The sequence below is a fragment of the Miniopterus schreibersii genome (assembly GCF_964146895.1).
Source record: "Miniopterus schreibersii genome assembly, chromosome: 3".
Classification (NCBI taxonomy): Eukaryota; Metazoa; Chordata; class Mammalia; order Chiroptera; family Miniopteridae; genus Miniopterus; species Miniopterus schreibersii.
Genome location: NC_138103.1, coordinates 8,524,048 through 8,549,144, shown reverse-complemented (window position 1 = coordinate 8,549,144; position 25,097 = coordinate 8,524,048). Strand labels below are relative to the sequence as shown.

Sequence of the window (25,097 nt, the reverse complement as noted above, 5' to 3'; positions counted from 1 at the left end):
TAGGTATGGTAAAATCCCAAGCCATTAACAGACAGTGAAAGTGATGTCCCAAAACGGTCCCTAGGAGAGTTACTGCGGTTCAGGTTGGAGTTTGGCATGAGCTTCCTAGTCCCCAGGGCACAGAAGAAAATGGGATGACTCTCTTAGCTTCCATGGCGGAGGAATCCAGTGATCTGCTGCTACTTAGGAGAAACAGGCCTTTCTGAGTCTAGGTTTCAGGGAGGGGCAGGTAACAGGAGCAGTACGTTCACTCATTCAACACATATCTCTCCCCTCTCCCCTCTTTTACACAAATGCTGGCTGTGTGCACACTGTCCTGTACCCTGCTTCTATGCCGTGGAGCTTGTTCCTTTTTTATATAGACCTGCTCTATTTGGCTGTACGTTATTACACATATTACTATCATTGCATTTTTGCTGGGCATTTAGCTTGTTTTCTAATGCTTTGCTGCTACAAATGGTGCTACAGTGAATAACTTCGCAGACAGGATTGTGGGCACGCTGACGTGTATTTAAATGTAATTTACGAAACTGCCATCAGTGTAAACTTGCCATCGGTGCCTCACCAAGTCTCCTCCCTCATCTCTGGTGCAGATTGTGGACGAAGAGCCCTGTTTCGAGAAGCTGAAGAAGTTTTAAGACGCAATTCACGGACAGCCCCCAGCAGAGCCCAGCGCCGTGGATGGCACCAGGTCAAGCCCTTGGCCCCAGCTCCGACTTTAGAATAAGGAGCAGGATTATTGCTGGAACAGAAACATAATCAGGGCATTTGGAATCTCTATGGGCAGTGGGTGGGCTGGCTGGGCACTGCAGTGGTGCCTTCTCTGCATGTGGCACTGGCCTCTGGAGGGCGGAGGAGCCCGTGGGATCCTCCAGCCTCTCTCTCAGCATGATCTACCCTTCTGGAGTATCGTAGATCAATCTCACAACCCTGTCATGATGAGTCATCCATCTAGCTGTTTTTTATTGAGCACCTTACTATGTGTCAGGCATGGTCTTAGATTCCAGGAATGCAGCCGGTGAGTAAGACAGCACCTGCCCCGCAGACCTGAGATGCCACTTTGGTTGCTGCTGAGGCTGCTGCTGCCAGCAGCTTGCATTTTTGAGCTCCTACTGGGTACCAGGCGTGGGCTCAGCTCCTGTATGACTCCTTCCGTTTGCCCTCACAGGAGACCTATAGGGTAAGTTCCAGTGTCCTTCCTCTTTTAAGGGAGCTGAGGAGTCGAGTGCTCAGAAAAGTCAAGTGAGCTTTCCAAGGTCAACTACCAAGAAGTGTCAGAATCAAGATTCGAACCCAGATCTTTGGCCCCAAGCTTGGTATTCTTGCCCATGTGGTCCTCATACCTCACCTTGCAGTTACGCCTTCCCAGGGACCTGTCTGTCACAACCTCCACTGCACATTCAAATCACCTGGGAGTTTTAAAAATACTGATGCTCAGGCCCCACCCGCAGAGATTCTGACTCATTTGGTCTGAGGTGAGGCTTAAGCAGTGGTGTATATATACTCTAATCCTGTGCTCACCAAGATTGGGACGGGCTGCTTATAGCTTTTTGTACTGTATCATATGTATGGTTCTACAGGTAAATACTTACATATACTTTATTGGCCCATCTTTGCAATAATCCATAAGTGTGTAAGTCCTCATTGTGCCACTGAAGAAATTGTGTCCAGAGAGGTAAGGGGACTTGCTCAGAGTCACACAGCTGCTAAGGGAGAGGGTAGGCTGAGGTTTCAACCCTGGACCTGCGACTTCAAATCCAGTGGTCCTCCACTTCTCTGCAGAGACATTTGTGGGTCCCTGATTAAATGGGGAAGGGTGTTCCTGCTAGCTCGCTCCAGGGCCAGTGAGCAGGGCTTGCCAGGCACAGAGCCTGGAGGCCTCCTTTGTTGCGAGTTGCCCAGAGCAATGAATGTTAATTTCTCATTCATGACGCCTTTCTCCACTTCTCGCTTCAGACCATCCTTCTAGTTGTTCTGATGCCTTCTATTATCAGGAGCCATATTTGCATCCTGGACTGTGACTTAATGGCTGCTCCAGACTCTGTGCAATTTAAAAGACTTGGCCTGAGATTAATCAGCATCCCTCCCCAGTCTCTCCCTGTGGTCCCACACTTCATAGGGCTTAATCATGGCTAATTTCCTGGCTTCCTGATGCCATAAATGCTGTAATTGTCCTTCTGCACCTATCAGTGAGGGGTCAGCCAGTGCCTAACAATAGAGCCCACGCAGGCTATTTTAATCAGAAATGGATGTGATGCAGGGCATTTGGTGCTTACAAAATCCTTGGCTGGCAGAGGATGGGCTCTGAGCTGGGCCTCCAGGAACAGCACCCAGCATCTTATCAGGGACCCTAGAAAAGCCGCTGCTTAGGACGCAGTAGGGAAGGTGTGGGGTCAGCATCAGGAATGTGTCACATTAGCTGCGAGCCAGGAATGAAGAAGCCACTGCCACAGCCGTTGGCCTCAGAGCAACGCTGTGCTTGCTACAGCAACACGGTGAAGAGAGACCCTGTGTAGCCAAGGTGGAACATTGTTGAAAATCCCATCGCCTCCACCACTGTGCCAAGGGCAGAAACAGCCTCCACCTCACTTCTACTTTCCTTTCCTTGCTTTCCCTGCCTGTGTGAGGCCGTCTGATGGGCTCATGTGAGTTGCATCCAGAACCGCAGTTGAAGGTAGTCTGGGGAAACAGTACCTGGCTTTCTGGCCTCTAGTGAACTGGAAGACATCTTAGGAAGAGAGTAGAATGGGTGCTGGGGTCAACCTACCCCCCACCATTACCGATGAGACCAGCTCTGCTCGCCCCTACGCGGTCCTCTGGGACCATCCCTCAGACGTATAGACAAACCAGGGAGCATTCAGTGGCCATGCTGTGAAAGAAATCACCCAGTAATCTAACAAACAGTTATTACCATGGGCCAGGGACTGGGCGGGGTCTGGGGTTAAAAACAAAAAATCAGATAAGGCTCCGTTCCTGCCCTGGAAGATCCTGCCTTGAGGATGTGGGAACTACTAACTTGGGAGGAAGACATGACTACTGTTTCCAAACACACAGAGGGACCAGCTTAGTGGATTCCAAAGTTATCAACTTTAGCCTGTGGGCCAAACTTGCCCCCAGATCATGTTTTTTGAACTCACACAGTTTAAAAAGACTTAGTTACTTACTAACATTTAAATTTAAAAGATTTTATATAATTTTTAAGAAGCTCTATTCCTGCTTCTCTAGAAAATGGGAAGATCTGGCCCACAGACTGGGCCGCCCTCTCATCAGGCAGCCACTATGGGGGAGCCTAGGAGTGGTCTCCCTGCTTAGACATGGCACAAGCCTGCTGGTTTGCTACAGTCCCCACCACTCCCTTTAGGGTCCCAGAACTGAGGCCCAGTGGTAGTTGCATTTTGTTATAAGCTCTGCTACGGTTTCTCTTACATCTTTCCATTTCCCACCTGGCTCTTTGGGATATTTGGACCTGTGTCCTCCGGGGAGTAGAAGGGAAAGGGCTTTGGAGTCAGACAAACTCCTTATTAGCTATGTGCCCTGGAGCTGGCAGTGTGACCTCTATGAGCTTTGAGCTCATCACCAATAAAACCTCCCGGGGCTGCTGGGAAGGATGTGCTCATAGTGTGTCAGGTGGTCCATCAGGGGGATTCTTCTCATGCTTCAGGTAGGAGCCCTTGGTGGCAGGTGACAAACAAGTCCAGAGAAGTGGTTAAGAGCACAGACTCAGGCACCCAGATACCCAGGTTCAAAGCCTTGGCTGCATCACTTACTAGTTGCACTGTCGTAGATGAGTTGCTAAACCTCTCATTTTCTCAAGTGTAAGTAGGGTTGATAATGGTACCTGTCTTATAGGATCAGTAATGAGGTTGTGACGAGCCAGTGTTTGGCGAGCATTTCAAGCAGTGCCCAGCACAGAGGAGGCATCAGTAAATATACAGCTGCTATAGTCAGTGCAGGGGCAGACGATGAGGGCAGATGCAGGCCAGGCCCGCTCCCCTGGAGCTTGCATTTACGAAGTATGGGTGGACCAAAAGCAAGCAAACAAGCAAATAAGTGTGTGAGGGATAGGAGAGTGGAATGAGATGGGTGTGTCTGGGGGAAGAGTTACTCTAGAGAGGGTGGCTGCAAAGGCTTCCCCAGGGGATGCATCTGAGCTGACTCCCAAAGATGAGAAGGTCTGGAGGGAGAGTCCCCAGGGAATGGCACAGCGAGGACAGTAGGAAGTGGGGTCAGGCTGAGAGGAGGTCGGAGTGGCTAGTGCACAGAAGTGCAGAGGGCAGGCTGTGAGAGGTGGGGGTCCCAGGTCCAGGGGCTGGATCACACTGCCTGGAAGATCCCTGGAAGGAATTTGGATTTTATTTTAAATGTGAGGAATTCCCTGGAGGGTTTTCAGTAGGAGAGTGACACGCTTGGGCTCGTGCTTTGGAAAGATCCGCAGCTGCTGGGTGTAGAAGGGCCGCCGACAGGGCCAGGTGGCTGCGGAGGATCAGGCGGAGGGTTTGCAGCAGGGCCCCCTGTGAGCCTCAGTTGGCCTCTTTCTCTACAACCTTCTCCATTCACCATCCTTCCACCTCTGTTCCCTACCCCCAGCTTTCGCTACCCCTTTGGCTGTCCCGACCCATCGGGAAAAGCCACTCATTGCTGACGTGGCCTTCTGCACATCAGTTTCTCACTTCCTCAGTATTTGTCTGTTGTCATTTTCCAAGGGAGAGACCATCGGAATCTCTCAGCCTGTCTCTGTTCCTTGGGTCATGGCCTGGACTGTGGGTCAGCCTGGATAAGACGCCCACTTCTGCCTGGATGGGCTGTGACAAGAGGTGGGGCCAGGCCTGGCTATTCAGAGCCTGCCTGCCCCAGAGCTGTTCACTGAGCTGGGACTGGACCCCCTCGCTTCCATCGAGGAGGCTGTCGGCAAGACAGTGAATGGCGTTGATGTGCCAGCTGCACTGTTACTGTCTTGAGGGAGAGAGACTGGATTGGTTTCCTTTGGCCCCAAGTAGCAGAGTTTAGAAGCAAGTTTGTCCATAATAGAAGTACTTGGGGACAGATTGAGGGTGTGTAGGAAAGAGGTGAAGACAGTCTCTCTACCCTTTTGAATGGGCTTTACTGTCCTTGGAGGCAGCCAGGGGTCAAGGTAGCAGAGTCTCCAATAGCCAGTGGTGGCCAGTTCCCAAAAGCAACCCCACCAGGGGAGGGACCACAGCCCTGCCCTGTCCTTCTGTTAGTCCACTACCCAGCAGGAGGGACAGATGGGGCCACATAGTCATCTTGCACATTTGCACGGGCCAGGTCAGCAGGGGCACAGCAGTCCCAGTGCAGAGAGCCCTGCAGTCACAGTCTACACCCGCAGGCCCCATCTCCTTCCCCAGGCACCCCTGCACTCTCCCACCTGTCTTCTTGCCGGTCTTTCTCAGTGACTCCCCTAAACTCTTGAGTCACACATCCCCTTTCCACTGACCAAGCCCAGTACCTTTGCTTCTTCCAGTAGAACAGATTTTCCTTCTTAGGGTCTTGTCCAGCAACTAGGAAGCACTTTTGGATAGAGCTCCCTTGATGGAGGCTCACCAGCCTGAGACTCCCTGGGCCACAAAGTCAGAGTGAGCTAAATGCTGGCGCAGAGGCTGACCAGCTCCACCTGTGAAACCCTTCTCGGGACTCTCCAATTTTCTGGAAAACCGGCGAGGTGAATGGTGCTGCTTTATTGGGCCTCTAAATCGCCACCTCCACTGTGGAGTGGCTGGTGGTGATAAATGGGCTCTGCTTGGTACTCTCTTCCACCGCGCCCCCCCGCCCCCGCCACCACTTCTTGGCCTTAGATCTTTCTGCTGCTATCCATGGATTAAGATTTATGGCTTCCTTGGCCTTGTAATACGTGGGTGGACAGCGGCCTAATCAACAGAGCCGTCGTTTACCAAAATGCTGTCAGATTTGATGAAAGTCATCGGCTCTTAGCATTAAATTGGTGGTGAAGGGATTGGCCTTCCAGCAATTTACTGTGGGGTGGGCTCTCCTTAAAGGCCTGAAAAGCAAATTCATGACAATTATTACAGCAAAGGCTTTGCTCTCACTGTGCGGCTGTCCCTGGGTTCCTGTTGTGGGCCCGGCAGCTTAGGCACCCCTGGGAAAGCTCACAGTGAAAATGTGAAGTGTGGGCGCCCTTTCCTTTGTTTCCCTCTTTCTGAGTTTTCAAAACCCCTGCAGTGAGGGCAATAAATGAAATAACCCATAGAGCCTTGGCCTTTACAGTGACCTTGCATGACACAGTGTCGAGCACTTTTATTTGTAAGAGATCAGACGAATCCGGGAAGAGCACATCAAATAAGGCAGATTTACTCCCCACCCGGAGCCTGCCTCTGTGTGCTCCGAGCTCTCCTACCTCTAGAGGGAGCCATTTGCATACTGCACACCCTGCACCGCGGAACAGAGCAGCCCCAGCCTGGATCTTTGTTTCTAATTGACCGAGAGCTTTATGCACACCTCTTAGGACACTCTGCTGAGAGGAGCAGCAGCCACAAATAACTCTGAGCACAGTGCTGTCCTGAGTGTGGCTGAGTATAAACACGCTGGCCTTGGGCTGGCAGGCTGGAACATGGGTGTTTGGGTACTGGGGCTTTTACATTCTGTCCTGGTCTATGATTGATACTGCAAAGGTCTACCCAAGTCTGGGCCCTGGAAGTGGGCAGGAGAGAGCAGCTGCTTAGCAACGCCCACTGGGGGTAAACCAGTGTGCCAGGCAGGGAGCCAGCCAGGAGCATGGGCATCATCCTTGCGAGGGCGTGAAGGTGGGAGGCAGGGAGCTGGCATGCCTGGGGCTAGGTTGGAACCTGCCAGCCTTGCGCTCTTTCTGGGGAGGTGGGCACCATCATGTGGGCAGGGCTGCTCTCCACCTTCTCTCAGTGGTGGCAGAGGTGCCTCCCTGGGTCTGAGGCAGGAGAGCCAGCCAGATGGAGGGACTATTTATTCCCCTCTCTGGTACCCACTCAGCGTTTAGTTTCATCACATGTTGCTTCATAAACACCTTCCATATGTGTGCTGTGTGAACTCCTCGACGGGCCAGGGCATTGGTTTTGAGATGTTTTATATCCTGACATGTACGTAGTCAGTACTCAGGACTCGCTGATTAACTCCCTTAATGCCTACTGTATACCTGTCTCCTGACGTGTTGGTGGGGCAAGTGGTTGTGCTAAGCTCCAGGGAAGGGAGAGGGATACTTTTGGGGAAAGGGAGGATGGGAAAGCTGTAGAAGAGAGAGAGGCATGTGAGCGTTCCTCCTTGAGCGTGGGAGCCCTTTCTCACATTTATAATTCAGATCAGGCTAGCAGAGCTACATGAAATCCAACTCTTTTACTTGCCAGTGGGAAAACCCATTCAGGCATGGCTGGATCCAGGTGCTCAGACAATGTAGCAGGGCTCTTCTCTATCTATCAGCTCTGTTTTTCCCCCATGTTGCCCTTTTTGGTACCAAGATGGCCAGCAGCAGCTCCCAACTTACATTCTGTCATCCTGCTATTGCATGTCTTTGGCTCCCCTGACCAGCCACCCGGTGACTGTGGGCCAGCGGCATCTAATGCTCAGATTGGCCAGGCCAGGGTCATATTCTCCACCCACACCTGGTCTCCATTACACGTGGACACTTGGATTGGGGTCTGGGAGGGGAGGATTCAACAAAAGAAAACCAGGGTGCTTTTACTAGGAGACTGGGGAACGCATGCTGGGTGGGTTGAGACAACAACACCCCTCGCAAAACCTCCTAGATCTCACGGCACTTAAACTTCAATGTGTGTGTAAGTCACCTGGAGTCTTGTTAAAATGCAGATTCTGGTTCCCAGCTCTGAGAGGAGCTTGAAATTGTACATTTCTCACAAATCCCCAGGGGAAGTCAGTGCTGCTGGCCCGTGGATGGCACGTGGAGTAGCTGGGCCCCAGTCCAAGCCCTCCCTCTCTAGGTAAAGGAACAGAACCAGGGAGGGGCCTGGCTGGGCCCCCTGCCCAGTAGGCTTCCCTCGTGCCCTGCCTCCTTCCTTGCAGGGTTTCAGCATTTGGACAATTTTTGAGTGGTTCCTGGGAAGGAGGGAGCACACTCTCTTTGAAGGTGTCATGGAAAATCCATCTCTGTAATGAAATCCAAGGCTTTTGCAGCTTCCCCTGGCCTTAGGCAGAAAAGCCCCCAGGAGTCTCCTCTCCTGGAAGCCCCAGGTTTATATGTCCTGTGTAGTGCTACCCTCCCTGGCCCCACCGCTGATGCTAAGAAATGCTCTGAAAGCAAGTTTGCAAAGCCTGGCAGGCAGCGCGGGTGGCCTGAGCCCAAGGCAGCGAGGCTGATGGTCACGAGCAAGGTGGAGTGGAGCGCTCGGTTCCAGAAAGAGCAGGGCGCATTGCCAGGTGATGGGGAAAACACCCTGTGGCAACTTCTCTGCGCCTCTTCCACCTCCCTGTTCTCTGACAGGGCGGCTCCCACCTGCCTTTTTCAGGCCCTTATACTCTCGCAAAGATCTTTTCCTGGAATGATCGATAGCTCAGTCCCTGTTTCCTTTTCTGAGTGTTGACAGTCTCAGGAATTATTTGTTTCTCCCCAAAGGCACTGTAGTAGCACAGGCTGGGCACGTTTCTTCTTCATGTGCCCGTGCAGTCAGCTGGGGTCTGAAAATATTAAATGTAAGATTCCAGAAATGAACAATTTATAATTCTAAGTCGCGCACTCTTCGGAGTAGCAAGATGAAATCTCACGCTGTCGGGCTCCGTCCTACTCCAGATGTGAACCACCCTTTGTCAGCACCTCCGTGCTGTGGAAGTGGCCTGCCTCTTAGTCACTTAGTAGCCACCTCGGTTATCAGGTCCACTGTCAAGGTACCCCAGTGCTTGTGTTCACGTCACCTTTTCCTACTTAATAATCCCATAACTTTTATTATAGTATATTATTATAATTATTGTTTTATTACTACTTTTGTTAAACTCTTACTGTGCCTAATTTATAAATTAAACTTTATCATAGGTTTTGTATATGCCCAGAAAAAAACAGCATATATAGGGTTCAGTACTACCCGTGGTTTCAGGCATCTGCTGGGCTCTTGGAACTTGTCCCTTGTGGGTAAGGAAGGACTGCTGGATAGCCTGGTGGTTTAGGCCTAGGGTCAGTCAGCAAACACCAGCTCGTGAGCCAGATTTGGCCACAGCCTGTTTTTGCAAATAAAGCGTCTTTGAGACACAGCCATGCCCATTTCCTAGGCATTATCCATGGCTGCTTTCAAGCTATAAGGGGATTGTTGAATATTGTGACAGAGACTATATGGCTGGCAAAGCCTAAAGTGTTTACTTTTTAAAGGAAACATTGGCTCAACATTGATCTCTGGAGCCATACTGCTGGGGTTCAAATCTAGGCTCTGTGGCCCCCTAGCTGTGTGACCTTGGGCAAGTGGTTTATAGACTTGTGCCTCGGTTTCCCCCTGTGGTTACCGTGAGGAATAAATGAGCAAATAAATGCACCCAAAGCACTTGGAGTGGTGACCAGTTTGCATTCGTGAAATGGCATCTGGTGTGAGGGCAGTGTGGCCATGGATGAGAAGGGAGTTCTGTCCTGACCACTGACTGTCCCGCAGGTTCCCCAAGCTCTGCTTTGTAAGCTGATGGCTGAGTTCACTGTTTGCAGGGGAGCTGAATCTTGCCCTGTGAGCAGTTCTAATGCTTCCGGGTGAGGGGAAATGCATGTCTTTCACTCTCCCTCAGCTGGGTAACTCAGGACACGTGGCTTGGTGGCCCTCTTCTTTCTCTCAGTACCGGGACTGCATTAGGGTGACGCCCGGGGAGGTAAGTTTTAAGGACCCTCCCTCCTGGATTTGTGCACGTGCAGAGCACCCGCGAGGGAGCGCCTCCTTAACTGTCGCTCCCCGGGCGCCTCGCCTGACTTGCCTGCCCACCCAGTGCAGCCAGCTCTGATGCCAGCATTGGAACTGGAGCAGTGTCTTCTCTTGACTCAGGTGTCTGAACAAACCTGTCAGGAGTCTGCTTCAGTCTCTCAGCTCCGTGTCTCTGAGTTAGGGGCAGGATGGTCCCCAGCAGCTCCTGGTATACCTCACTTTAGCTTAGCACCCCTGGGGAAGGGAGCACCTCCTCCCCACAGCCCTAGCAGGACACCTAGGGCTACTCATTGGCTGCCACAGGTCCAGCCCATCCCTGAACCAACTGGCCAGGGCTGTGGTGGGGACAGAATGGGCTGACTGACCAGCCCTGAGTCACCTTTCCGCCCTTGGGCCTCACCTGGACTGCAGGGGGAGGAGGGAGGGAGTGGACCTCCAAGGAGAACCAGGGAGATGCTGGACTGAAAAACTGCAGGCACCTGGGGCCAGAGAACAGTTCTGATTGGCCCAGTTGTCAGGGGTATCGCTATGTGTGCAGGAACCAATGTAGGAAAGAGGTTGGGGTGAGTGTAGAGAGCTTCACATGCCTGGTACATGGTTTAGGGTACAGGTTTGCTGCTAAAACAGAGAGGCCCAAGTAGCAGTGGCTTGAACAACATGGAAGCTGATGTCTCTCTGACAGGACAGTGGTGGGCAGCCACCCTGCTCCTAGAGGTCACGGAGGAGCCCAGGCACGAACTGTCCTTTGCTCCACTGTCCTCCTGATGTTGCTTCCTCTCACAGTTTTGGCAGCTCACCACCACCTCCATGTTCCAGATGGACAATGGACAGTTGTGCCCTTCCCTTTAGGGCAAGGGTGGGGAACCTGTTTTTTACCATGGGCCATTTGGATATTTATAACATCATTCCAGGACCATGCAAAATTATCAACTTAAAAATTAGCTATGAAAAAAGCTAGATTTATTGAGTTTTGAGTCCCACCAGACCAAATGATTTCGTGGGCCATATGCTGCCCGTGGGCCGGATGTTCCCCACCCCTGCTTTAAGGACACAACCTCAAGGATGTGCTCACATGGTTCCCCAGCTACAGGAGAGGAAGGGGAGATGGACGCTGGGGGCAGCCTGCAGTCTGCCACACGGGCCAAGGAGTGGGTTTCCCAAAGAATGACCCAAGGAATGCTGAGAGGAAGAGAGGCCCCACAACACACAGTTTCCATGGCCCAGAAAGTATGAGAAATGTTGTATGCAGTGTTTTATTTTAGGGTATCTACAAGTGTGTGTAGAGGGTGGGGGAGGGGCCATAGTAAAGGCCCTGAGAAGCCTTGAAGGAAAATCCCCAGGGTTTCCTAAACATTTGATCACAAAGCTATTTGAGAAGTTTAACACCTGCTAAAATTCTATAGGTAAGTTATTTCAAGCCAAAAAGTTGCTAAAAAATTCACCTGAACCCACTTTGGGCAGTAGGAACCGGTAAAGACTTCTATGCAGAGGTGGCTTGAGCCGGCTGGCTGGCCTGCAGGGGATGATGCTGGGCCGCGTGCAGGACCGCATGCTGTGCTGTGCACAGACACGCCTGCGGTCAGCCCCCAGCAGGCTCGCCTCAGAGGGATCCAGATGTCTGTTCTACCATATCTGAAATGGTCTGAATTTTTGTCTGTAGAAATCCGTGCAGATCAGAACAGAAGCTGGCCCACGGCTCCACATCGAACCGCCTCTGGACTATTTTGAAGATTTTGAGCCACGTGGGGACGTGACTGTCAATGCAAAGGATGCTTCTGGGGGTCATCCACAGGTAGGAGTGGCCTCGGCTCAGTGCTACAGCAAGTGGCAGGGCACCTTCTGTTATTTATTTCTTCCTTCCTGGAAAAAGAAGAGTTCTTTTCTATGGAATGACCCAATGACCTTGTTTTGTACCCCATCCATAGAAATGAGATTTTACTGTAAGCAAAATTGTGGACTTTATTGCCTTTAACACCTACCTCCCACACACATACACACAACACACTCACCCACTTGCTGTTGAATCAACCAAACAATCCATGCTCGTGATCAGTCTGCAAACAACCAGCAGTTTCTCTTAATCTGAAAGGCTGGTTTATGGCTGAGTTCAGTCTGTTACAGCCCCAGCCCCAGCCCATGTCACAGGATGCGTATATGCCCTTCAAGCAAGAGGCATGGTCGTTCCCGCTTCTCCTTCGACCATTTGATACCTCCTGTTACATGAACATGTATTCCTTCCTTTGCAAGCTCCCAAACTCCCTGAAACCTGGGAGCCTGTCCCTCACAAGCTATTAAGCCCCATTAGCATTCCGGCGCGCGTGCTCAGAATCAGCAGAGCCCTGCTCCGCCAGCGCTGAATTTCGCCCACTGTGAGTGCTCGACTGTCCTTCTTTCTTTCCTTTTCCTCCCCATCTTGAGGGGGCTCCATATGCTTCACGGTCAGTTTCCCCATGGAGTTATTTTCTTGCTAAGTGAGTAAAATGGCAGCGCCAGTTTTCGGCAGATGCAAAGCCATAAGAGATGCAATCTGAACAGGGAATGAAAAACACGTGGCTAAATATTCTCAGCCACCTCACTCTGTTTGCAAGAGCAGCCTGAAATGGAGCAAAAGGAAATGCATGTCTGCGTGTGTACTTTTCATCTGACCTCACTGTTGAAACACACCAGCCTTTCACCCTCAATTACATCCTTAGTGAACTTCAATTTCTTGGCGGCCGAGTTCACAGCCCGCGTGCTGCAGACGTGTCCTGTTGGCCGCCACCCCACTGACTTGCACAGTGCTTTCAAAGGTGTGAATTACTAGCTGACATTTAAGAATCAGGAAATTCCATGTTGAAGTCTGAAGTTGGGCCCTCTCTTAAAATCGGAAGATTTGGGAATTTGGGAGCCACATTCTTACGCAACAGCAGCGCCTGAGCTGAAGAGCAGCCGTCCCCCTCAGAGGCATGTGCTCCAGTGTGCCGCAGTCCTCAGCACAGGTCCCAGGCGCCGTTTTCCACACTGGAGAGAAAACAGACAACCGATGAGTCTGTGATATGCCAGGAGCTGAGAGGGCTGTCAGAGAAACAGAGTGGAGGAGGCGCCGGGGGAAGTGGGCAGGGGCTGCCGCTTGATGTGGGAGGGCAGGGGCTCTGCCTTGATGAGCTCATGTGTGAGCAGAGGCCTCAGGAAGCCAGGGAGTGGGCCATGTGGAGAAGAGCATTCCAGGCACAGGGAGCAGCAGGTGTCGGAGGCCCTGAGGCAGGAGGCCAGTGTGGCGGGAGCCGAGTGACTGCGGGGTCGAGGAAGAGGAGGGGAGGCCGGAGAAGCAGGCAGGGCTTAGACCATGTAGGGCTTTGAGAGCTGTGGTAAGGATGAGGGATTTGACTTTGAGTTGGGGAAAGCCATTATAGGGTGTTTTGTTTTGTTTTGTTTTGTTTTGCAGTTTAGCAACTCCAGTGAAAGGAGGGCACCTCTTTCCAGAGAGTTCACCAAAGTGCCAGCTCTAATTAGGTTGGCCTTCCTTGGGCTGTGTATTGCAGTGGGTGATAAGGCTCCATTTAACTACATTTAAGTATCAGGAATGAAACAAAATGTACATTTTTTTCTATTATTGAGATATCTTCCCCCCCGATAATGCATGATCAATATAAAAAATTCAAATGGTACAAAGAAAATAAAAGTCCTTTCATAATCTCACCATCCCAGAGATCATTTCTGTGAATAGGTAGGTATGCAGCCACCCAGATTAAAAATGGCACATATTATATCCAAGAGGAAATTGTTATCTGGAATGTTCTTTCTGGCCCACCCCCAGTGAACGAGTTGTATTTCCCAAGATTATTTATCTTGTCAGTCCCTGAGAGCAGGATAGGCCATAGGAATGCCTTCTCTGAGTTTTCCATTGTGTGGATCCTGGAGTGGGATGAGTTGGGTATTTGTATGCAATTAAAATTTAGTGTTTTAAAGTCGTTGTTACCGGCTAATACATATAAACAACTTAAAGACCTGTCACAACCGGTGTGCCACCAGTAGGTCTGCCATGGCCCATAATGTGTGGACTATCATGGCCCATGACAGCTCACCCACCAGTTGGTACTTGGTGATTTAGGCAGTTGTGCCATCGTTGGCCAAGCATCCCCACTGAAGTAGCCCACCCACCTTGTCCCCAATAGGGCTCCGGGGCAAATCCCTTCAGTATTCATTAATTTCAGTGGTGAGACTTGGAAACATGAGGGATCATTTTTAGAGCAATTCTATTGCTTGGGTACTTCTGTTTCAGGTTACCATGTAATTAACCTTTGAGTGAATGCCTTTTTTTCTTTACCTTTTTAAAAAAATAAATATATTTGTATTGATTTTTTTAAAGAGAGAGGAAGGGAGAGGGAAAAGGAGAGAGAAGGAAAGAGGGAGGGAGGGAAAGGGAAACATTGATGTGAGAGAAAAACATTGATGTGAGAGAGAAACATTGATCGGCTGCCTCCTTCATGTACCCCGACTGGGGATCAAGTCTGCAACCTGGGCATGTGCCTTGACCGGGAATCGAATAGGCAACCTTTTTGGTGCATGGGATATTGCCCAACTAACTGAGTCACACCAGCCAGGGCTTTTTTCTTTACTTTTTATTGTTATTTTCATATAAATGGGATCATACTATTCATACTATTTGATAATCCCACCATTTTTACTCAGCATGTGTGGCCATCTTAATGCACTGGTCCTCACTCAGCTCAGGACACTGTTTTGGGAGTTGGTGGCCCGAGTCTGAATCCTGGTCCACTTACTAGCTTGTTCCTCAGTGGTGCTGGTAAAGCAGGGATCAGTTTGATCAGATCAACTGTGGGATCTAGAGCAGAGAACGACTTAGTGAGGGGAGAGATGGGAGGCATGGAGGCCAATAGACAGAATGAGGGCCCAGCATGTCTTCAGGGATGTAAGTTGCTTTTAGCATACCCAGTTCTCTCTGCTTGTCCCTAGGATTCCAAATCTCCCACCAGCACCACACCCTGTGATGCCAGCTTCTCCCTTCAGAATGCACATGGACATCCTGACCCTACAAGCAGTATGGACAAAGAAAGGATCCTCTTAACTATTCAGGATGTAATGGTAAGACCACTTTTCTATGTCATAACCCTGAAAGGTCAGGGTCTTTCCCTTAGCCAAGCAGCTGGGCCATCGAATGGGCCCCATGAGAGATTCTTTGTTTATATTTGGGAATACTACAGGTAACAACAGGATTTGGCTTTAACAAAAAAAACTTCTGGCCCACCCAACTTTTTCACCTTTTTCACACTTTTCACTCAGTCCCTCAACACCCCAGAAGATTTAAAACACATGAGAGATTTGGCTTAATGACATTATTTTAATTTATTTTCCTTTTGATATAAAATATAGATTTCTTTTTTATTTTTCAATTATAGTTGATATTAAATATTATATTAGTTTCAGGTGTACAGCATAGTGTTTAGACAATCATAAACTTTACAAAGTGTTCCCCTTGATATATCCAGTACCCACCTGGCACCATACAGAGTTATTACAATATTATTGACTATATTCCCTATGCTGTACTTTACTTCCCCATGACTATTTTGTAACTACCAATTTGTGCTTCTTAATCCCTTCACCTTTTCACCCAGTCCCTCAACACCCCCACCCCTCAGGCAACCATCAAAATGTTCTCTGTATCTATGAGTCTGTTTCAGTTTTGTTCATTTATTTTGCTGTTTAGATTCCACATGTAAGTGAAATCATATGGTATTTGTCTGCATTTGACTGACTCATTTCACTTAACATAATACCTTCTAGGTCCATCTATACTGTTGCAAATCATAAGATTTCATTCTTTTTTATGGCTGAGTAATATTCCATTGTATATATGTACCACAGCTTTTTTATCCACTTGTCTATTGACAGGCCCTTGGGCTGCTTCCATATCTTGGCTATTGTAAATAATGCTCCAGTGAACATAGGGGTGCATGTAGTCTTTCAAACTAGTGTTTTGGTTTTATTTGGATATGTACCTAGAGGTGGGATTGCTGGGTTATAAGGCAGTTCCATTTTTAATTTTTTGAGGAATCTCTGTACTATTTTCCGTAGTGGCTGCACCAGTCTGCATTCCCACCAACAATGCAAAGGGTCCCTTTGTTTCCACATCCTCGCCAAGACTTGTTTGTTGATTTATTATTGATGGTAGCCATTCCAACTGGTGTGAGGGGGTATCTCATTGTGGTGTTAATTTGCATTTCTCTGATGATTAGTGACATTGAGCATCTTTTCATATGTCTATTGGCCATCTGTATGTCTTCTTTGGAGAAATGTCCATTCAGGTCCTTTGCCTGTTTCTTTAAATTAGATTGTTTGGTTTTTTTGGTGTTGAGTTATATGAGTTCTTTATGAATTTTGGATATTAACCACTTATCATATATTATTGGCAAATATCTTCTTCTGTTCAGTAGGTTATCTTTTTGTTTTGTTGATGATTTTCTTTGCTATATAAAAACTTTGTAGTTTAATGTAGTCCCTTTTATTTATTTTTTCTTTTGTTTCCCTTGACAGAGGAGATATATCAGAAAAAATATTGCTAAGAGAAATAATGACATTATTTTTAAAAAAAGAATAGTAAAGGCTCACGTTAAATGAGCACTTACTAAGTGCTGAGCATTGTGTTGAGTGTGTACCATCCATCATGGCATCACCCTGTGAGTTAAGTGCTAGGTATTTTCATTTCATTTTATAGTTTGAGGAGACTGAGGAGTAGAGAAATGATGTTGCTTGCCCAGGCCTCAGAGAAGCCGAGACTGGAAACCCAAACCCCATGACTCCCATTCCTTGGAATTAACAAGCTGGGAATGGCACTGACCTGTTTTTGCTTCTGAAGGTGCCCATCTCTCCACAGGGGCCCGGTCTGTGGTGAATATTATTGATATTCTGCCTGGGAGCAAGGTGTTTAGATGGGGCCATCCATCAGTTATGCTTAACTGTTTTAAACAATGATCGAGAAGACCTCTCCTCTGCCAGGTCTCTCCCCAGTGACCTCATTGCTGGGAATGTTGAGGAGATGTTTTTCAAAAATGAAATTCAATGAGGAAACAACCAGACAAACCCAAATTGAGGGACAGTCTACAAAACATCTGGCCTGGAGTCTTCAAACATGCCAGTGGCATGAGAGACAGAGGAAGGCTGCTCCAGACTAAAGGAAGGTAAAGAGATCCCGTGATTATGCTACGTGAGGTCCTGGGGAGGAGAATTGCTATAAATTTAAGGATAATTTGGGGGCATTCAGAAAAGTAGAATATTAACTATATTATGTTAGATAATAATATTGCATTGATGTTAAATTTCCCAAATGTGGTAATTACGTTGTGGCTATATAAGAGGAGGCTCTTGTTCTCAGAGACTTCTGCTGGAGTTGCAGGCACGAGTGCTCCTGATGTTTACACTAAGGCATAAACGGGCCGGAATAAAGAACAGGCCATACGAATTGAGGAGGCGCAAAGGGAGAGGCGAGAAAGGGAGAAATGGGGCAAAATGCTAGTGGTTAGTGAATGTAGATGGAAGGGGCTTGGGGTATTATACTATTCTGATAAATTTTCTATGGCTTTAAAATTTTTTCAAACTGAAAAGTTTTTTTAGTAGATTCATTAGAGCTAAGCATCAGCAAAGGAAGAAATAGAGCAAAGTGAAAGAGGAGACCTAGCCTAGAAAAGCTGAGTAGGACGGTATCCATGCCAGCTTCCTGACTGTGCTATTGTGCTACAGTCATAACAGCGAGATGTTGCCGTGGGGGAACTGGATGCAGGGTACATGGGATCTTTGTGTATTGCTTCTTGCACGTGGCGTGTGAAATCTACAGCTAGCTCAAACTGAAAAGTAATAAGTAAATAAATAAAATAAGCCCAGATGCCCAGGTCCTACTACCCAGAGGTTCTGTTCGCATCCTGGGTTTGGGCTCAGCATTGTACCTCATTTTGAGCGCCCCACATGATGACAATTTGCAACAATATTTGAGAACCACAGTTCAAAGAAAAGAGGGCTGTGGATCTCAAAATTTGATATGCGCAAGGATCACTAAGGGCAGTTGCTTACAGTGCTATTTTAGGTCTAATTTTTAAGCTACCAGGATTTGTGCATGGGAGGTAGAACACTTTTAACAAAGAGCCCCTGGTGGTTCTGAACCAGAGGCCTGAAGAGCAGAGTCCACTTGAAATGGAAGGAATGCTTGGAGATGTCTTAGGCTCTGTGGCTTGGATTTGGGGGCTATAAAAGAAAGAGGTCAAAAATTTAAATTTAAAATCTCATCTATACCATACAAATCGAGGTAACTATAAAGTAAAAAAACAAAATAAAACAACAAAAATCGTCGAAGGTTCACAAAAAGCCAGGAAGGAATGGGAAGGGGCTCTGCCCTTGTCTTCAAACTCGTATCCTGCACTTCTGAAACTTGGGTGGGAGATGCCACGCAAAGAAATAGTAACGAAAGGTGCAAAAGCATATTAGTTCCAGACAGTATCTCCTGGGTCACAGACCCATTTCTGTCCAGATATTGTCTATTAGTGTCAAGAAAAGACTAAATTATATTCAACATACTCTTTTAAGAAGGCAAGGAAGTCTTAATATATTTTAAAAACATTTTTATAGAAAATTATTTAGGTTTTTGACTCTTTAAAGATGTGAATTTTAGATAAATAGAAAATTAATTTTGTGTTGTTATATTAAGACATTACTAAAATCAAGGAAATGAATATGAACCCTTCATATTTATCATTTTTTCACTTTCGTTACATTAAAAATATATTTCAACTTGAGGAAAAAACAATCTCGAGAAAATAGGGCTTGTAGGAGAGGATTCTTGTTAGTTATGACTTGAAAAAATTATGCTTAAATTCAAGATGAGGAGGGTAGAAACATAGTGATGAATGAAAGAGATGGGCCAAAAGGGGAGGGCTGGGACCTGTGACTGCAAGGACCAGCTTCAGATCGCGACATGTTTCATTGACTGGCCTGGTGTTGTGCTGTGGTCCTGATTGTTTCTGTTTTATTTTGAATCAAAAAACTTATTCTGAGTGTGCTTCCTCTCATTTGCCCTGGTCCCCACCACTCTCTATTATGACTCTGAGACTCATGTTGCTGTTTTACATCTTCTAAAGATGTTGGATCTTGTGACTCCTGTTTAAGGGAGTAAAAAGAACAAGTAACTGAGACTCAGCAAGCCTGGAGCAGCTAGTTTGGGCTTTTTCCACCAACTGTAGGGCCTTGGCTAAGTCACAGTCTCTGAGGCCCTGTTTCCTCCCCTTTGAAAAGAAGGGGTAGATTAGGTATTTCCTGTGCTTGTCAGCTCTGAAATTGTAAATCCTAGGTTGAGTTTATAGGAAAATCCTATTTCTGATTACAAAATCCATAGGAGTAGAAGGTACATAATAGTTCATGGAGCCCCCCACTCATCCAAGGACTCCTGTAGGTGTTTTACAAATTACATATTTAGGGCTTGAAATACCTTCTCTACCCTAGATCTAAGCTTCGTATTGGCAGAGATGTGTGCTGTTTCTTTGTCTGCTGTGTCCCTGGTCCTTAGAAAAGTGCCTGGCACTTAGTTTGTAAATGAATCTTTGTGAAGCGAGTGAATTGAATAACTGACTGAGTGAATCAATGAGTGAGGTGTGGTATAGATGGTGATTTGGCACCCTGGGCAGCCCTCACTGCTGAGTTCGGTCATCATATCACTGAGTTACAATTACTGTAACAGTATTTTCCAAACTGTGACTCAGGAAACATAACCTGACAAAGAATTTTTTTGCTGCTTGGGATAGAAGAATCAGTTTGAGAGATGGAGTTTGGACCCTGAAATATTGGGATCACTGGCACATGGTGCCAATTAAAATGGATATTTTCAGAGACATGAGCAAGGAGGGCGGGATAACAAGCACAACCCTTGGCATAGAGTGCTGGGGTGTCGGGAAGAGTCTTGACACAGCTCGGCTGACTGTCATCGTGGGGAAGTGGGCACAGTGGTGCGAGGCTTTCTAGTTTTAGGAGAAGTCAGGTATCTGAGTTTCTTTGTGTTCGATTTCTCCCCGCCCCCTCCCTTTTTTATGTTGGTAACTAATTCACAATTTTCTATGGATCAAAGGTAGAAAATGGCCATATTTGGCTTTCAGGCCATCAGCTTGAAACTTCTGGTTCAGACAATGAAGCTTTGTTGGTTCATGACAAGAGAGGAGGAAGAAGTCTTTCTCCTTCCCAGTGGCACTTTAATTAGTCCCCCTGTATCCAGAACCATCAAGGGCATGGCACCCTGAATGCACCCAGAGATGCCCTGGACAGCTCAGATTAAAGGATAGCCTGGCTGATGGCATTAGGAGGGCTCTGGGCAGATGAGTCAGACAGCACAAGGAATAATTCAGTGATGTGCATGAATGATTCATGTGGAACGATGCTGAACAAGCACTAAATGCCCGTGAAAGGCAGGCCCAGAGGGAGAGATGTGATCCTTTCACCCAATAGAGCGTTTCTGTAAGTGAAGCTAGTGGGTGGTATCTGACTTACTACAGCATCTTTTTCAGTCCTAATAAAAATAAAAAATGACCTGTGAATCAATATTGGAATAAATAATGTCTTATTTCTTGCGTTTGTAGCCTACATAGAATTTCTTAGGTATTTTAACATTATTTTTCATCATTTTATATAACATCTAATATGTGAGTGATTTCACTTTAGAAAAGATTCAAACAATTCAGAAGTAAACTGAGTAGAATATGAAAAGCTCTCTCCATCTGCTCAAACTGTGCCCAGCTTTTGGTTTTATTGAGCATATATACTTTGTTTATTTTGTCATTCATTCATTCATTCTTTTCTATTTCAGTTCATTTCTACTTTTATCTTGATTCCTTCTGTAAACTTTTTGGTTTAATTTATTGCTTTGGTTCTACCCTACCCCCACCATATATCCTGGTTTCTTAAGGTAAATGTTTAATTTATTTATATTCAGTCTTGTTTTCTAATATGTCCATGTTAAGACTATAAATTTTCCTCTGAACACTGCTTTGTCCTTATCCTACAAATTTTGCTGTTTATGTAGTGTTTTTATTGTCATTTATTTCTAATTAGTTTTGTGATTTTAGGTTTTTTTTTTTCTCCTCTATTTATTTAGAAGATTTTTTTTTTACAAATGATCTAAGTAAATAGTTTTTTGTCTATTTTTGTTTTTTTGCTTTCCTTTTGTGTTAATGGCTAATTTTACTAATGATCAGAGAACGGCTTATTTGGTTTGTTTTTTTGGACATTTCTGAAGTTTTGTTTGTGGTCTCCTAGATTGTTTTTATGAATGCTCCATGGTATTTGAAAAGAATAATAATTCTCTTTTTGGTACAAAGTTCTCAATCTGTCTATTAAGTCAAGCTATTCATTAAATTATTTAACCTAGGGAGTCTTACAGTATGGTCCCATACTACCTATGTGAGAATCACCTGGGCTGCCTGTTAACAATGTGAATTCTCATACCCCTCTCAAAGAGGCAGAGTTGGATCTGGAGGGGGATGGAGTGTCTGCATTTCTCATAAGACCTCCAGGAAGTCCTTATGCTCATTAGCAAACCACTGCAATAGATCCTACCTAATTTTTGTCTGTTTAATCCAATTGATTTCTGTGAACTTGTCAATTTCCCATAATATTTACCTTTTTTTGCTTTATGTACTTAAAATTTCCATGCTCGCTTTGGCAGCACATATACTAAAATTGGGACAATACAGAGAAGATTAGCATGGCCCCTGCGCAAGGATGCCACGCAAATTCGTGAAGTGCTCCATATTAAAAAACAACAACAGTAAAATCAAATCTCTGTCATTATGTGCATGTAGAGTCAAGATGTTTTCTAACAGTAGTACCTTTTATCCATATGAATATGTCAATGTCAATGAGGCCTTTGTCCCATTTAAAGCAGTAGATGGGCCTTTTCAATCTGAAGGCGTGTCTCTTTCTTTAGCACTGGAAAATTTTATTATTATTATTGTCTTGCATTGTGTGTGTTCTGTTCTCTGGAGCATCTGATGGACACATGTTGGCCCAGATCTGTCTTTTCAAGTGTCTTAATTTTTCTTTCAAACTTTCTTTTGTCTTTTTATATTGTGTTCTTATAAAATTGTTTGGCTTGATTTTCCAGCACACTTAGCCACCTTTTATCTCTTTCTACTGTTCAGTTGATCTTTTAAAAAACGTTAACAAAAGTAAACCTTTTAAGATCTCTGTTTGTTTCTTTTTCATAGATGAAAGGTCCTCTTAAGTCTCTCCAGGGGTATGAATTTTCTGTGTTCTACAGCCCTCCTCTACCTATACTATTAACCCCTTTCCTTGGGTATCAGTTCTTCTATTAATTTGGTGGCTATCTTTCAGGGTGTTGACTTTTCCCAAATGTGTGTTCATTCTGGCTGGCTGCTCATCCTTGTATTTGAGAATCCCACTTCCTCTGCTCATTTTGTTTGATGTAACCCAACCCTGGAGATTGTGGGGTTGGGCACAACGTGCTCCTGGAAGCTGTGGGCCTTATTGCCCCTTCCAGGTTTGGGAGCTCCTAGCTTGTCTTAGGGACGGTGACTCCTGTAGGGGGCATTGTCCTGCCTTCTGGCTCAGTACCCACACACCAGGCTTCAGCCGGTGGGTGAGCACCTCTGTGCTTAATGCAGCTGGGGGGGGGGGGGGGAAGGCGGGGAAGCTAGCAGCCTTAAAAGTAGCCCCAATGAATGCCCCAGGGCTTTCTTCATAGATATGATCTCTGCTCTCTGTCTTTCAGGAATTCCTCAAAATGTCTAGTCTGCCTGCAGCATTCTTCCTTGTTTGGCCTCTATCCCGCCATCCCAATTCCCTACCGCTCTGGGCAGGCTCAGGCGAGGCACCCATGGGCCTTCCAGCCAGGTAACAGTCAGGCAGTCCCAGTGCCTCTGCTTCCTGAGTCCAAGCTCTTGCTCGTATGTCACTCTACTCCCTCAGTCCGGGATGTCTTTTCTTCATAATGATGGATGTTAGAGACTGCTCCAAGGTGCTTCATAAATAAATTTAGCTTTGAATGAGAAAGTTAGGGCTCAAGTCACTTCGTTCGGGGAAGTTTGTGATCTAGGAGCTACCAGGCATGAGGCATGGGCTGGTAAGCCCTGGGTTTGGGCTCTTGACACTCGTTATAATTGTAATTTCTTCTAGAATGGCTGTCTTTGTTGCCAGATTATAAATTCCATGAGAACAAGGACTCTATCTGTCTAGTTCATTGCTCTGTCCTAGTACTTAGCAGTCTGACCTGCTAATGGGGACAAATACATTCAACAATAAACATTTGTTGAATAATGAATGAATGAAAAGAAGGGCAAGTTAGTTTATACCCCCTCAGTGCAGAGTGAAAATCCTTTCTGGCCAGGCAGGTTAATATAAATGAGTAAAACAGCTCATATAAGGCTGTAGGAGCAAGTGGGAATTATTGCAACTAACAGTACATGCCGGCTAAAGGCATTCACATCCCAATTTTATAAAACTGCCAACCAAATGAGAGACATCGCTGGCGTTGGCAGGAGGAGGGGTGTTGGCTGCAGGCCAGTGACCTCTGCCCCAGGGACTGCTGCTTCCTCTGAGGACTGTCTTAAAGCATGTACTGCGGCTTCATGGCCTAAACATTTGCTCTTCCTGTAGGCAAAGTCAATCGAATCTGTGAAACAGGAGAAATGCTGTCATCTCACTTTTAAATTTTCTGTAAAAACCAGACCTCTGTAAGAGCAATCATGAAACACTGATTCATAGCTATTATCTCATTGTGTCCCTTCAACAACCTTGTCAGCTTGTCAGGGCACATTTTCCCACAGTAGAAGTGGGGGCTTGGGCTTAGAGACTTGTGTGGGGATACAGGGCAGCTGGAGTGGGCCCAGAACCCAGGCCCAGAACTTGCACCTAGCTGTCCCCTTTCTAAGGGCAGGAGGAGTTTGAACACTTAGCCCACATTTTAACATGATGAATGGCCTCAAGGCAGCTTTGTGTCCAAAGCTCTCACAGGCAGGTTTCATCAGATCTATGCAAGCCTGGGGACAGTCACTGAGCCCCTGACTTTCCTCCTGCTCTAGAGACCACTTTCTTCCAACGTGTTGGTTCCAGGAAAGGAATAAACGTGGGCACGTGGCAAAGATCCTGGGCTTTGGAGTCAGATAGTCATTCATCCAAACGGGCTCTGCTGTTGCTAGCCCCAGGACCTTGGGCCGGCACTTAGGTGCCCTGGGTCTGTAAGAAAATGGCTACAATGGGATAAGGTGTGGAGAGAGGTGAGCTTGGTAACTGGTAGCTGCTGCTGTTGGTGTCATAGTTATTACCACTATCACTGCAAACAGTTTTATGGTTGCCAGGTTCCCTCTTTTCCTGGCCCAGCAGAAAGAGGCAGAGGAGGTGCGCGAGGCACTGACCCTCTGGCCAGCCCACCATGCTGCGTCTCAGCCACTGGCTGCCCCCGGCCCCCTTCCTGCACCTCCTCCCGGGCTCTCCTCGAGGAGGCCAGTTTGTGGGCACCCACCATCCCTTCCGTCTGCTGTGTTTCTCACCTGGGCTCTGTGCAGAGGGCGTTCTGTTGAAAGGGCTTTAACTTAACATTTTAAACACTGAATATTGAAACTGCACATAACAAGGCCGCAAAGCACAGCTATAAAGTCACCTACTTTTCACAGAGAAAATTCTGGACGACAGCTTCAAAGCAACTGGTAGAGGCCCCAGCACAGGTTCCCTTTGAAGAATCAGCAGGTTGGCCTTCAAAGCCATCCGCCTGAGGTCCTCGTCCTTCCAGATGGAAAGGTTTTGAACGGCGTTCTGCAGGGAGCGTTGCTCCTTAGCTCGTCTCCCTTTGCCCCTGGAGCGGGTGGTTTGGGATCACAAGGGCAGTGCAGGGGCAGAGGCTCCTAAGTTTTGCTCACCTGGCACGAGCAAGTTCTTTTCTTTTGTGAGGAAGATACCAGCCATGCGGAATTTAGGCTTCATTTTAATGTCTATTTATAAATACAATTGTGGCATTTAAATGTGTATTAATTTAACAGAAGCAAAACCAAGTTGAAAAAGGAGGAATTATTGAAATTGAAATTTATTACGAGAGATTTTACTTAAAATATCTCATCAGTTTAACAGATTATAAAAGAAATATTAAGAGGTCAGAGTTGCCATCTTTTCAAGCTCTGTTTCCATTTAAGGTGGATTTGGACCGACTCACTGCTGCGGGAAATGAGGCGGGTGCCCGCCCTCGCTGCTTCCCGTTGGCTG

At 46.9% G+C, this 25,097-nt stretch overlaps 1 protein-coding gene across 5 annotated transcripts in view; it reads left to right on the top strand.

Moving 5' to 3' along the window:
• KATNIP (katanin interacting protein) overlaps positions 1-25,097 on the top strand; it is a 177,412-nt gene that overhangs the window by 58,931 nt on the left and 93,384 nt on the right. For all 5 annotated transcript variants that reach the window (XM_081133772.1, XM_081133771.1, XM_081133770.1 and 2 more), the window contains 3 exons: positions 594-691; positions 11,512-11,643; positions 14,808-14,936. In XM_081133772.1, coding sequence (XP_080989898.1) covers positions 594-691; positions 11,512-11,643; positions 14,808-14,936 — 359 coding nt within the window. The remainder of the gene's footprint in view (positions 1-593; positions 692-11,511; positions 11,644-14,807; positions 14,937-25,097) is intronic.